This window comes from Hyla sarda, chromosome 1 (genome assembly GCF_029499605.1).
Source record: "Hyla sarda isolate aHylSar1 chromosome 1, aHylSar1.hap1, whole genome shotgun sequence".
NCBI classification, from domain to species: Eukaryota; Metazoa; Chordata; class Amphibia; order Anura; family Hylidae; genus Hyla; species Hyla sarda.
Genome location: NC_079189.1, coordinates 246,295,859 through 246,310,490, shown reverse-complemented (window position 1 = coordinate 246,310,490; position 14,632 = coordinate 246,295,859). Strand labels below are relative to the sequence as shown.

At 45.4% G+C, this 14,632-nt stretch overlaps 1 protein-coding gene across 12 annotated transcripts in view; it reads right to left on the bottom strand.

Moving 5' to 3' along the window:
* The window catches only part of MAST3 (microtubule associated serine/threonine kinase 3), a 349,606-nt gene that overhangs the window by 80,918 nt on the left and 254,056 nt on the right, over positions 1-14,632 (bottom strand). For all 12 annotated transcript variants that reach the window (XR_008892095.1, XM_056570004.1, XM_056570015.1 and 9 more), the window contains one exon: positions 6,012-6,220. Coding sequence is in view for 11 of the 12 variants with exons in the window: in XM_056570004.1 (XP_056425979.1) it covers positions 6,012-6,220 (209 nt within the window). In the remaining variant the exon portion in view is untranslated. The remainder of the gene's footprint in view (positions 1-6,011; positions 6,221-14,632) is intronic.

Below are 14,632 nucleotides of genomic sequence, written 5' to 3'. Positions count from 1 at the left end.
ACAAGCATCCCTCTCTAAGGAGAGGATAGCAGAGCTACCAAAGGAGTGACTGGCGAGCCGTAGAGGGCAGACGGATCTGGTGGTGAAGGGACCGTGGAGACTTGTCCCACAGACAGGATGTCCCATTGAAGGGGACGACACCGAAACTGAGCAAAAGGAACGGCTTCCATGGCTGCCACCATCCTGCCCAACACTTCCATGCACGAACGGATGGACACCGGAACTGGTCGACGCATCAGGCGGATCCCGGACAGAAGAGCACTCCGCTTGTCTGGGAGAAGGAGGACCCGAGCCTTCTCGGTGTTGAATCGGAGTCTCAGGAAGACCAGAGACTGGGAGGGAGAAAGGTTGGACTTCTCCCTGTTGATCAACCACCCGAAACTATTTAGAGTCTGAAGAGTTATGTGAGGACACTCCCTGTTTTGGTCCAAGGACGGAGCCTTTATCAACAGGTCCTCCAGATAAGGAAGCACTGACACCACCCGAGAGTGGAGGATGGCAATCACTGCCGCTAGGACCTTGGTAAAAACCCTGTGGGCCGTAGCCAGCCCGAAGGGCAGGGCCACAAACTGAAAATGACCTGCCAGAACTGCAAACCATAGAAAGAGTTGGTGTGGCGAAAAAATAGGGATGAGGAGGTATGCATACCGGATGTCCACCAAAGACAGGAATTCGCCCTGGTCCTTGGACGCAACAACGAACGGAGAGACTCCATTCGGAAGTGCCTCAGGCGCAGATGCCGATTGAGGAGCTTCAGATCGAGAATCGGACACACCGTTCCCCCGTTTTTGGGAACGAAGAACAGATTCGAATAGAAGCCCAAAAACTTTCCTGGAGCGGAACCGGTACTATGACTCCCTGGGCAAGTAGGGTGCTAAGTGCAGACTGAAAGACTGGAGTCTCTCTGTTCCGGTCCGGTGAGTGTGGAGGCTGGGACCGGAAAAAACGATCCCGGGGAAAAGAACCAAACTTGATCCATTAGCCGTCGGAAACAAAGTCTTTAACCCAGGAATCCTGGATTTGCGCCAACCAAACGTCTCGAAAAAGAGACAAGCGACTGCCAACCGGAGGGAAAGACTCGGGTGGGGGCGTCCCTTCAGGCGGAGTTAGGCTTGCGAGTACCTGACTTGGCGGAGAAGCGTCCGGAACGGCAGTCCTACTTCAAGGAGGGGCGTGCTTTGAAGGTAGGAGCCTTCCGAGACTGTGCAGACACTGGCTTGTCCTGGCAACCCGAGCCAAAGGGACGAAAGGACCAAAATGAAGAGTGCTTGCTGCGAGAATCGGTGCGGCGCACCTTGTTCTGAGGAAGCAGAGAGCTCTAACTGCCTGTAGCCTCCGAGATGATCTAATCCAGGTGCTTGCCAAAAAGACGCCCGCCAGTAAAGGGCATCTCTGTGAGGGATTTCTTGGAAGCCGTGTCGACATTCCAGGCCTTCAGCCACATGGAGCGGTGAATAGCCACCAAGTTGCCTGAAGCAAAAGCTGCACAGAGTGCGGATTCCAGGGAAGCTGAACATAGATAATCGCCCATGTTTGAGATCTGGAGAGCTAAGTCAGCCAGATCATCTGGAGGAGCCCCGGATAAAAAGCCGATAGGGCTTTAGATACCCAAGTCATGGCAAAAGCCGGAAGTAAAGACAAGCCAACCACCTCAAAAGGTGTATTTCGCCAAATTCTCAATTCGCTTGTCTACGGGATCCCTGAAGGAAGCCGCATCAGCCAGTGGAAGAGTGGTGGATTTGGATAAGCGAGAGACTGGAGGGTCCACTAAGGCGGGGTGGTCCATTTGGAGACCAGGTTCTGGGTAAAAGGAAATATAGCCTTCAGTCATTTAGACCCTTGGAAGCGCTTCTCCGGGTGCTTCCAAGCAGTCTCCAGCAAGTCATCAAACTCCTTATGAGTATTGAAGACCCTGGGAGAGCGGTGATCACGACGGAAGGAAACTTCTGGAGCTGGGTCCGAAGTTCCAGGGTCCTGTAGGTGAAAGGTGTCCCTGACAGCAGACACCAAAATGTCCACTGTGTCAGACATGGATAACAGCTCTTCGGATTCCGATTGTGGATCCGAGTCTGAATCCACCAGTTCCCCGGGAACGAGCAGTGAAAGCTCCAGATCTAGGGGACATCGATCTGGCCTGGTCGGACGGAGATCGAGAACGGCCTCTAGGGGAGCGACCGCGTGAGAGAGGACGCTGCCTAGAAGAAGGAGAAAGGGAGCGAGAGTGGTGAGAAGACCGCCTTTTGGGTAAGGAGTCAGAGTAAATTACCCTAGGACACCTGTGAGAGCGTCGGCTGCCTGAACTAGTCTCCCGGGAGTGAGGATGCAAGGAGGAATGCTTCAAGGCAGTAGCCATCTCCCTGGAAACCTGCACCAGATCAGCGATTGTCAGAGAGTGAAGATACCCAAACCAGAGGAGAGTCAGAGACCACACGCTCAAGGGAGCTATCCTGGGTTGAGACGTGAGGTAGAGAAGGCAGAACAGGTGGACTCAGCTGAACCACCTGGCATTTTAGTTTTACAGCCTGTGCAAGCATAGTAAGTGACTAAGGCAGCGACCGCCTTTCTGTTCGGAGCTGGGAGCGGACATTGGTCAAACAGATAATTCAGCTAACCCCGAGAAAAAAAAAAAGGAACAAGCTCACCAAGGTTCCTGTGTCCTGAATCCGTGCAGGCAGAGTCCCTTGTGGAGTTACAGGACCCTCGTAGAGGAAGCTTACAGGATCAGCTTGCAGCAACCAACAGGATCAGCTTGCAGTACAGCCGAAGCACAGTAGCAGCGTACAGCAATTCCAACAGGTAGCAACCGGAGCAGCTTGTGGAGAAGACTGCGCTCGGACTGAGGAGCATGTGATTCCGTCCCCCGGAGCTCAAGGCACCAATAGGAGAGAGGGATACAGAGGGAGGAGATTTGTGACCCCTGCAGCGCGCGCTAGAATGGGAGAGGCTAAGATTCACCTTGTATGCATGCACTGATAGGGGATCAGCGTGCCAAAAAAGGGCCGGAGCAGGAAAGGCCTAAGTCAACGGCTAAATTTACGGGCTCCCGATGGCCCCCACCTCTAATGCGCATGCTGTGACACCCTCCGGAGAAAAAACTGAAACCGGCTGCGGTCTCCGGAGGAAGAGGGAGGACGGCTGCCGAAATAAAAGCTGGGCCGTTCGCGCATGGAATGCTGCGGCTGAGGCAGAGAGACGGAGCCTGTCGCAGTCCAGAAGGAACGCTGTATGTCAGACCCAGGGGGGGGAAAACATGCCGGCCCTGCCTGGAAGGATAGGCACCAGGGGGAGACTGAAGTCTCAACAGGCTCTCCTCTCAAGGTGAGAAACTGTAATAAAGAAAGAGAGCCCTTGCTAACAGGAGCAGCCCAAGAGATTCCCATTTTAATAGGGAGGTCAGGGATGAGAGAGAGGGGGCTGAGGCAGAGAGGGAAAAGGATACTTACCTATGAAGATGTCCCATATACTCTACGCTGATGTCTTCGGCCAGCCTGGTGCCCCCTGCATCATACCAGGCTACAAAAGCAGGGCGAGCAGGAGCAAGCGGGGACCCAGACGCAAGGCACATCCCTCAATGCTGGTCGGTGGCGAGAAAGGGTTAACAGTTCAGACCTTATGAACCGTGCCCTTTGTTCGCAGGGGGGGGGGGGGGGGGGAATCAGGCAGCGCCATTTTCCTGTCACCCCCAACATAGAAAAATAATATAGGAGAGAGAAAAATTATAACTTTCTAAAACTAGAAAATAACAAAAAGACGACCAGGTCTGGATAGCTCCAGACCTGCATCTGCCTCCTATGACAGTAAGCTAAAAACTGATTAGGTCAGAGTCAGTGGGTGGGATATATCCTGCCAGGAGGGGCAAACTTTTATTTTTTTTTATTATTATTATTATTATTAATTAAGGACTAGTGTCAGCCTCCTAGTGACAACAAGATATACCCACGGTTCCTGTGTCCCCCCAATGGAGCAATCGAGAAAATTAGGTTTACTTCAAGGGCTGCTAGGACTGAACCAGGCCTTAACATTCTGATCGGACCTTCACCTGATGGCAGAAATCGATAAGCGGACCCTCACTTAAAGGGGTACTCCGGTGGAAAACAATTTTATTTTTTATAATCAACTGGTGCCAGAAAGTTAAACAGATTTGTAAATTATTTCTATTTAAAAATCTTAATCCTTCCAGTACTTATCAGCTGCTGTATACTACAGAGGAAGTAGAGTTGTTCTTTTCTGTCTGACCACAGTTCTCTCTGTCCATGTTAGGAACTGTCTAGAGCAGGATAGGTTTTGCTATGGGGATTTTCTCCTGCTCTGGACAGTTCCTTATACGGACAGAGGTGTCAGCTGAGAGCACTGTGGTCAGACAAAAGAAATTTAAAAAGAAAATAACTTCCTCTGTAATATATAGATTTTTAAATAGAAGTAATTTATTAATCTTGTATTTTATCCAGGAGGTTTTATCATTTGTATTTTTAGACGCCATGTCGAAGTTTTATATGGATTACGAATAAAGCGGAAGTTTATTATACCGCTGGCTCCAGCACTTTTCTTCCCTAATTTATTAATCTGTTTAATTTTCTGGCACCAGTTGATTTAAAAAAATAAATAAAATACGTTTTTTACTGGAGTACCCCTTTAAAGTAATTTAGTACCCCTGCTCTAGCAAATAGTTGTGGGAGTGCCTCTTTAGTTTGCTGGGGCTTTAGTAAGTGTCTTTTTCGGGCCTAGATTTTTTTAGGAACAGTGAGTTGGAGTGATGCCACCATTTCATTCAGCAGACAGTTTCTGTATAGTTCTCAGTCAGTTTAGGTATTGCTGAAGAGGCACAGAAGACTACAATAAGTGCAGACTGTGTCAAAGAGGCAAGAAAACCAAGCCTGATCCCCTGGATGCGGTCATATGTGGAGCTTACGCATAGGTGAGAAAGCCTGCATTGTAGGTTTAGCTAGCTCCTTGATGGCAAAGTTGTTTTGAAACTGATCTATGCAGAAAAGCGACTGAATCTCTCTACCATTAGCAAACCCCAGAGAGCACAGCATATAATATACATATATATATATTATCCAAGTAACAGGACGGCACTCCAGCGATCCAAAGTAAAGTGATTTTTATTCACTCAAGATGTAAAGCAACGTTTCAACCTACTCAATTAGGGCTTTTTCAATAATATATATATATATATATATATATATATATATATATATATATATATATATCACACATACATATATATATACACATACATATATATATACACTTACACATATATATATACATATATATATACACATACACACATATACTTGAAGCTTATCAAGAGAATGAGTGTGCAAAGCAGTAATCAAATCAAAAGGTGGCTACTTTGAAGAACCTAGAATATGACATTTTCAGTTGTTTCACACTTTTTTGTTATGTCTATAATTCCACATGTGTTAATTCATAGTTTTGATGCCTTCAGTGTGAATCTATAATTTTCATAGTCATGAAAATAAAGAAAACTTTGAATGAGAAGGTGTTTCCAAACTTTTGGTCTGTACTGTGTGTGTGTGTGTGGAATATTATATTATATATATATATATATATATATATATATATATATATATATATATATATATATATATATATATATCTATATATATCTATATATATATATATATATATCTATATATATATCTATATATATATCTATATATATATCTATATATATATATCTATATATATATCTATATATATATATATATCTATATATATATATATAATAATGAAAAGCTACATTACATTATAATTATTATATAATGATCAACAAGAATCTATTTGATAAAGATTGTTGCACTTCAAGAAAAAAAAGTGTTCAGATGTTGTTGAAATTTCGCAGTTTTTGCTGTAATTTTCCTAAATCACAGCAAAACTGCAATGGTTTTGTCACAATTGTGGGGGGGGGAATTAAACCATGAAGTTACCAAAGCATGTGAACACAGCCCTAAATAGTGTATTAATGTATGCTGAATACCTACCCTCCACATACTCCATCACCATGCAAAGATGTCTTCGGGTTTCAAAAGAGCAGAACATGCTGACAACAAAAGGATTCTCTGCAAAGGTTAAGATGTCTCTTTCAACAAACACTTGCTGGATCTGGTTTCGTAGGATCAAATTTTGTTTGTTAATCTTCTTCATGGCAAAGCGCTGGCGAGTCTCTTTGTGTCTGACAAGGTACACAGCACTGCCGGAAAAACAAAATAGACACAACTTAAAGATGCTGTCTTAAAGGGGAACACTTAAGACAAGAGCAGCATAAACATACCATAAGGTGCACACCAAGAATACCATTATTATTAGTACAAAAGTAATTAGAAAATATAGCACAAAGCACACTGATTAAAAACAATTAAAGCACAGGGAGGGCAAGAAATACCCTTAGACCCATCCCTCGACCATGGAGGGGATCCCAAACCAATGGGACCTCCCCACAGGGACACCAGACTCCCTCCTACAGATTGGAATATAACAATGCTCCCATGCAAATATGTTATCACAATAACAAATTCTAAAAGGTTGCTATATGCAATATCCTCCTAGTTAGAGCTCAAGAACCAGATATGTGCACGGTCCAGAAAGATGGATCACCATAAATACACCACAATAACCATCAGCGGAGAAGAGTGTTTTAATTGATTTTAATCAGTGTGCTTTGTGCAATATTTTCTAAATATATATATATATATTCCTGTTAGAAACAACTTTACTAAATTTAATACTTCCTTAAAAACTAAGTATTTTCCTAATATAAGTCATTAAAAAAAATTGTTGCTAAAGATGTGAAAAAAGGCTATAAACATGGCCACTAGAGGTCTCTCTCAAAAGGGGTTCTCCGCTGCCCTGTTTTCTGGAGCTCCGCTCGCAGCATCCAGAAGTTTATTACTCCGAACGCTGTGTGCGGGATTCCGTGTTCGAGGCCGCCCCCTCGTGACGTCACGCCCGCCCCCTCAACGAAAGTCTATGGGAACAGGGCGCGACAGCGGTCGCGCCCCCTTTCCATAGACTTTCGTCTATGGCTCTTTGGTCATGACTACCAAGAAAAGGACCAAAATTCTTAAGGAAGAGGGGAGTGGTTCTCTCTCCTCTGCTCGCTCCCTTGTTTGTTTATTTATTTTTTAACAAGCGTGGAGGTTAACTCCCTTGCATATACAAAAATACGTAACACACTCACCCCGCTTCTTTTGGTTTTCGGCTTCCTAACAGCATCTGGCAGCCGCAAAGGCAGGGGGGCTTGAGTCCCCTTGAACTGCAGATAGGTGCATGTACCTGAAGTTTTCCAATTCTAAAAATAATAAAATAAAAGGGGTACTCCGGTGAAAAACTTTTTTTTATTTTATATTTTAAATCAACTGGTGCCAGAAAGTTAAACAGATTTGTAAATTACTTCTATTAAAAAATCTTAATCCTTCCTGTACTTATTAGCTGCTGAATACAACAGCAGAAATTCTTTTCTTTTTGAAACACAGAGCTGTCTGCTGACATCATGAGCACAGTGCTCTCTGCTGACATCTGTCCATTTTAGGAACTGTCCAGAGCAGCATATGTTTGCTATGGGGATTTCCTTTTACTCTGGACAGTTCCTAAAATGGACAGAGATGTCAGCAGAGAGCACTGTGCTCACGATGTCAGCAGACAGCTCCGTGTTTCAAACGGAAAAGAAATTCCACTGTAGTATTCAGCAGCTAATAAGTACAGGAAGGATTAAGATTTTTTAATAGAAGTAATTTACAAATCTGTTTAACTTTCTGGCACCAGTTGATTTAAAAAATAAAATAAAAAAAAGTTTTTCACCGGAGTACCCCTTTTATTTTATTATTTTTAGAATTGGAAAACTTCAGGTACATGCACCTATCTGCAGTTCAAGGGGACTCAAGCCCCCCTGCCTTTGCGGCTGCCAGATGCTGTTAGGAAGCCGAAAACCAAAAGAAGCGGGGTGAGTGTGTTACGTATTTTTGTATATGCAAGGGAGTTAACCTCCACGCTTGTTAAAAAATAAATAAACAAACAATAATGCAGAACTCAAATCAAACCTGGTGCTACCAGGAACCCACTATCTTCTTGTTTCGCCACTGATCAAGTTGAAACATCAAGATAAGGCCAAGAAATAGCTAAATACTTTCCAGAGGTTTTATAGATTGATAAGATAAAAGGGACTCTTGATGGTCCAGATGGTACAGGTACAAGCAGTGAAAGAGAAAACAGTCTGCATCTTTCAGGATGACTAGGATTTTAATGCAAAACAATGCACTATCACATGCACTAAGTACTTCACTGTGTAGCTAGCCAGTAAAGGCCTTAAAGGGGTACTCTGGTGGAAAACAAATGTTTTCGAATCAACTGGTGCCAGAAAGTTACATAAATTGGTAAATTAGTTCTATTGAAAAATATTAACCCTTCCAGTACTTATCTGCTCTATACTCCACAGGAAGTTGTGTAGTTCTTTCAATTCTGACCACAGTGCTCTCTGCTTCCACCTCTGTCCATGTTAACAATTGTCCAGAGCAGAAGCAAATTCCTATAGCAAACCTCTCCTGCTCTGGACAATTCCTGACATGGACAGAGGTGTCAGCAGAGAGCACTGTGGTCAGACTGGAAAGAACTAAACAACTTCCTGTGGAGAATACAGCACTGATAAGCACTGGAAGGATTACATTTTTTAAAAAGAAGTCATTTACAAATCTAACTTTCTGTCACCAGCTGATTTCAATTCCCCCCCCCCCACCGGAGTACCCCTTTAAGGATGGAAAAAAAAATACTTTGGGGAAGGGGAGTGCAGATTAAACAAATCAGTGCAAAATATAATAAAAAGGTATATTAAAAAAAGAAAAACACACACCCCAACACCTTCCATATTAAAAAGTTTAAATCACCCCCATTTTCTAATGTAAACATAATCTAACATTCAGTATTGCCGCGTGTATAATTGTCCGAATATAACACCATTTCCTCGTACAGTAACGAGTATAAATGCAAACCCCAGAATTGCTGTTTTTTTTTATTTTTTTTATTAAATCCATACCACAAAATGTACCAATAAAAAGGAGATTTTTTGTACTCACCGTAAAATATATCTTTCTTGTAGCCTTCATTGGGGGACACCAATACTATTGGGTATATGCTCTTGCCACTAGGAGGCACTGACACTAGGAAAACATTTCAGCTCTTCCCTGGCAGGATATACCCGCCCACTGGAAGTGAGGTAAGTTTTGTCACAAAGCAGTAGAAGAAGCCAACAAAGAAATATGTCTGAAGGAATCTAGAAAAGAATACCAGGGAAAAATAAAAAATAAAAAACTCTTCATTGGGGACACCGATACTATTGGGACATACAAAAGCAGTCCCCTAGGGTGGGAATAACAACCACCAGAGAAAGGGAGACCGTCCGAAAACTGAACCCTATTCATCTGTAAGGCTCGCGGACGAGACACTGGGCCAAGAGGCAACCGAGACCCAGAAACTGAGCATCTGGAAGGTCCCACAGTCCATGGAGATGGACTACGATGCCAAAAGGAAGGGATCGTCTTTTTTGTGGACTATAGGTTAGTGTTTCCACAGAGAGACAAGAAAGGGTTGCCTAGGAACCCGATGGCCATAGCCATCCTGGAAGGAGGTAGGAAACCAACTCCAAGGAACCAGGGCCAGTCCTGCTGGTAAACAAAAATGGAAAGGGGCCCGACAAAAGAACCCCAGCCAGAGAATCAACAGATTCAAGAAAACACGGCAAAAAAAATGCCAGGGAGAGCAGCGTACACCTGAGCAGAAAGCGAGCACAGTCAAGGTGGAGACCAGAACCTCTGGGGGAAAAAAGGAAGAGACAGAAACTAGCTCTAGAAAAGGGAAAGGCATGATGAACAAGATCGATGGCCATAACCTGAAAAGCTGCAGACTCCAAAACCACTGTCCCAGGGGAACGCAGCCAGCATCTGGGAGGAAGAGCACACAGAGTCTGACACCGAGCCTGAACAGCAGTAAAAACATGACGAGGAAACCGTATCCACGCAGAAGCCTAATTGACCCAACTGGCATAATGTGGCTGACCGGAACGCCCTCCATCCCAGGAATATATGTACCCCAAAGGAAGAGATGGAAAGTAACAAATGGCCAAAAAAAGAACGGGACACCCTGAGAGAGAGCATCCCAGAATATCGGAGCGGCCGACATGGGAATTGGAGGCCCCAGAGTCTCCTAGAGGACTTACACTTGAAGGGTGAGCAAACCCAGCACCCACGAAGCGTTCGGGACAAGAAAAAAAGTGTGTTACAGAAAGATCGCCCCACAACACCAGAAAGACCACCCCACAAATGGGATCACGGAGGGATCTGGGCAGGAGTACCAATATGCCCGAGACTGCAACCATCACTAAGGCCCTAAGAACTAGAAGGGCCAACCTAGAGAATAAGGCCAGCCACAGCAGCCTAGGAGGTTGCCCAATACAAGGAGACTCCCCAGTACTCGCACAAGCCAGTGAAGAGGGAATGGGCACGGAAAACCAGCCTTGAACCCCAGTGGTCCAAGCGGACAAGAGAACTCCAAAGTAACATCCCGTCAGGACAGGAACAGAGAGGGAAACAAAAGGGAAAGTGTCAGTGTAGCACAACTGACACTGTCAAAGAGAAGGATGAACACACCCCTCCAGGGAGATTGCGCCAAGGAAGGAGGAAAGCAATGGCAGGGCCCAAACAGACTGGCTAGACTGGCTGTCGCTGAGCCATACATGATTGCATAAAAGTCCACCAACAGAGGAGAGTGCCCTGGCTGCATGAGCAGCAGTAGAGAACCAAGAAACGGGGAGAGCCAGGCTGCAATAGTGGGCAGTAAGCACACAGGCATAGCTGGTGCAAAGCTCTTGTAATTGCTCTCAGCAAAACAAGAGCCCAGCCAGGTACCCCACCTATGTAGGGGAAAGAGGGAGATGGCTCCATCTCGGCAGCAGAAGCGCTCAGCAAAACAGTCCCCCTGGTGGAGGGAAAAATAAGGAGCGGTCAAGTGTAAACTCAGGTACTGACCATGCTGAGCACCATGATCCCCATACCCCCTGCAGAAGGAGATAGCTAAAGTACAAAAGGAATTGTAGAAGCAGGGAATACAGTCCTGCGGCAACAGGTCGGCAAGTACTGGGAGAAAGCAGCAACCCCAGGAACCCTGCGGCAACATATTGGGGTATGGAGGAGCCATTTGTGGCCCCAGAGGGATCTGAATCCTGGATACTGAAGCTGGGTACAGATAATGCAAGAAAGAAGCACATGCAGCAACCTACAGCTTGTGGGAGGAACCCCCCTTGGGGTGAAACCCTAGCCCCTGCGAAAAAAGAAGAGGGGACCGATGGTGCGTCAACAGAGCCAACCTGATCGTTCTCTAAGGCAGTAGTGCAGGCAATTGACCACCCTGCACCGGAACCCAGGAAAGATACCTGGAGGCATAGGGGGCTGTTGAACAGACTGTGTTGCCCTATCAGGCCCCATGCCAGAACAGATGTGCTCAACTGCAGTAGACCAGCGGAAACAAGATCACAGGATGGCCCAAGATACACCCCACCGAAAAGGAGTGGATGTGAGCTCTATACGTGCAGAGTGTCCATAGCATATGTAGGGACACAGACATGGTTACCGCACAATAGCAGCCACGAAGAAACCGCAGACATCCAAATGGCTGGCAGTATGGAAAACAGACACAGCACCTAACAGTGGGTCATAACCATGCCCGTAGCAGACCAACATAGGGGAACAGAGAGTGCTGCTGTCACTGCGAGGGTCCATGGAATCTGCAGGAAACGCGCACACCCCATCTTCTAATGGGTGATACACACCAGGACTGCTGTTGCAGACGCAAAAAGGTGAGGGATGCATGTGGTGCAGGAAACCATGCAGACACAGACTGACTTACAGGTTTAAAGAGCTAATGAACCCAGTCAGTCACTTATTCGGAACCTCACATTGAATATCATCATTCATCTCTTGAACAACTACTCCCATCATTGCATTGTCATGTATACTTAGTACTGTTATTTGGCATGTGTTTCTATTTTGTTTGATCACAACTCATTTCCCCTGAGTGATTCCAAACTGTTTATTTTTTCTTAACTTTATTCTCCAAATGCTATTGCTCCCCCACCCCTTTTCACACCTGATTGCAATCCTCTGGCAATTTTCTGGCTCAGCCTAGCACTATATATTAGAGGCTATAGGTCTGTTGCCATCTAATACTGCCATCTAAAGTGCTCTTAAGTGTGATATCAAGAATTATACCAGAATTGAACCAGAAGGGAACAAAAGGTAACTAACTCAACATTATAACTACAAAAATAAGTCACTCTTTTTCAGGAAAAAAACCCAAATACCAAACATGCACACACTTATTATTTACATCATTGCGATACATTTTCTCTTCTATCCCCCACCAATTTTTTCGGTGGACTCTATATACATCTGTCCATGCCTCCTTCCCTCACCTATGTATTGCTCGCATGCACTGCTCACCATCATAAACCACCCAAAGTCACCTCATTCCATGGTACAGCACAGAAGTCGCTCCATCACTTCACCGAGCCATCTGCTCTCCCTATTCTTTCTTCTGCTTTTAGCTGCTGGGGACATTGCTCCTAACCCTGGCCCACCTTTCACTAATACTTGCTCTACACTACCTGCCTCTTGCGGAACCACTACAAACTTTAACTGCGCTCTCCTAAACTCTCGATCTGTGTGCAATAAGCTCACCCAGATTCAGGACTTATTTTTCACTAATTCTCTTAATCTGCTGGCTCTCACAGAAACATGGATACAACCTTCTGACACTGCTTCTCTCGTTGCTTTATCTTATGGTGACCTTCACTTTTCCCATACCCCCAGATCTGACACCAGGCATGGTGGAGGAGTTGGGGTGCTTCTAGCACCACAATGAACTTTTCAAGTCATCCCCCCACTACCCTCACTCACGTTTCCCTCTTTTGAGGTCCACACCCTCAGGCTCTTCCGCCCATTGTCTCTCAGAGTGGCGGTCATCTATCGTCCTCCTGGTTCTCCCCAAATGTTCCTGAATCATTTTGCCACCTGGCTCCCTCACTTTCTTTCCTCAGAAACACCTACACTCATCATGGGTGATTTTAATATCCCCATTGAAACCCCAATCTCCTCTTCTGTCTCTAACCTCCTCCTTTGCCCTTTCACAGCTTATTGACTCTCCCACACACAAGGATGGGAATACACTGGACTTTATCTTCTCTAGACTTTGCTCTGTCTCTAAATTCACTAATTCTCCTTTTGAGCTCTCTGACCACAACCTTCTCTCTTTCTTTATCAGTAACTCCTATCCTCTTCCAGACACTCCAACCTTGTACACTTACAGAAACCTGCGTGCCATAAACACCAATCAATTTATAGACTTTCTACAATCTTCACTATCACCAATTTCTTCCCTCTCCTGCCCTAATCTAGCAGCCAAACATTACCATGACACCCTAAAGTCTACCCTGGATCAAATGGCACCCTCTAAAACACGAACCTCCCGACACAGACGGCAGCAACCCTGGCACACGCTAACAACCCGCTTTCTCAGGCGATGCTCTAGGTGTGCTGAACGTCTGTGGAGGAAAACTAAGACTTCTTCAGACTATCTGCACTATAAATTCATGCTTAAATCTTATTACTCCGCTCTTCATCTCGCCAAACAAGCATATTTTACCTCCCTCATCTCCTCTCTGTCTAACAACCCAAAACGCCTTTTTGACACGTTCAACTCTCTCCTTCGGCATAAAGTACAGACCCCAATCACTGATCTCTGTGCTGAAGACCTGGCCAAATACTTCAAAACTAAAATCGATGACATTCGTGATGAAATCCTCTCCCAGTCCCCCCATCCAGTCTCTCTCTCCTGCTATCAGCTGTCACCTAACTAAAATATTTAACCTCTCCCTCTCTTCTGGGGTCTTTCCCTCCTCCTTCAAACACTCTATCATAACCCCACTATTGAAAAAACCATCTCTGGACCCGTCCTGTGCAGCCAACTATCGACCCGTCTCAAATCTCCCCTTTATCTCAAAACTCCTGGAACGCTTGGTCTACTCCCGCCTTATCCGCTATCTCTCCGAGAACTCTCTCCTTGACCCCTTACAGTCTGGTTTCCGCTCTCTTCACTCCCCAGAAACGGCCCTAACCAAAGTCACTGACGATCTTCTGATGGCCAAATCAAATGGCAATTTCTCTTTACTGATTCTCTTGGACCTCTCTGCGGCTTTTGACACTGTGGATCACCAACTCCTCCTCAGTAGTCTCCGCTCCATCGGTCTCAAGGACTCTGCTCTCGCCTGGTTTTCCTCCTATCTCTCTGGCCGCTCCTTTAGCGTCTCGTTTTCTGGTGCTACTTCTTCTCTTCCCCTTGCTGTCAGGGATCGGTCCTGGGTCCTCTACTCTTTTCACTCTACACATCCCCCATTGGAAAAACAATCAGTAGATTTGGTTTCCAGTACCACCTCTATGCTGATGACACCCAACTCTTTACCTCTTCCTTCAACATCACCCCTGCACTCCTACAGAATACCAGTGACTGTCTCTCTGCTGTCTCAGAGATCATGTCCTCTTTATATCTGAAACTAAATTTTTCC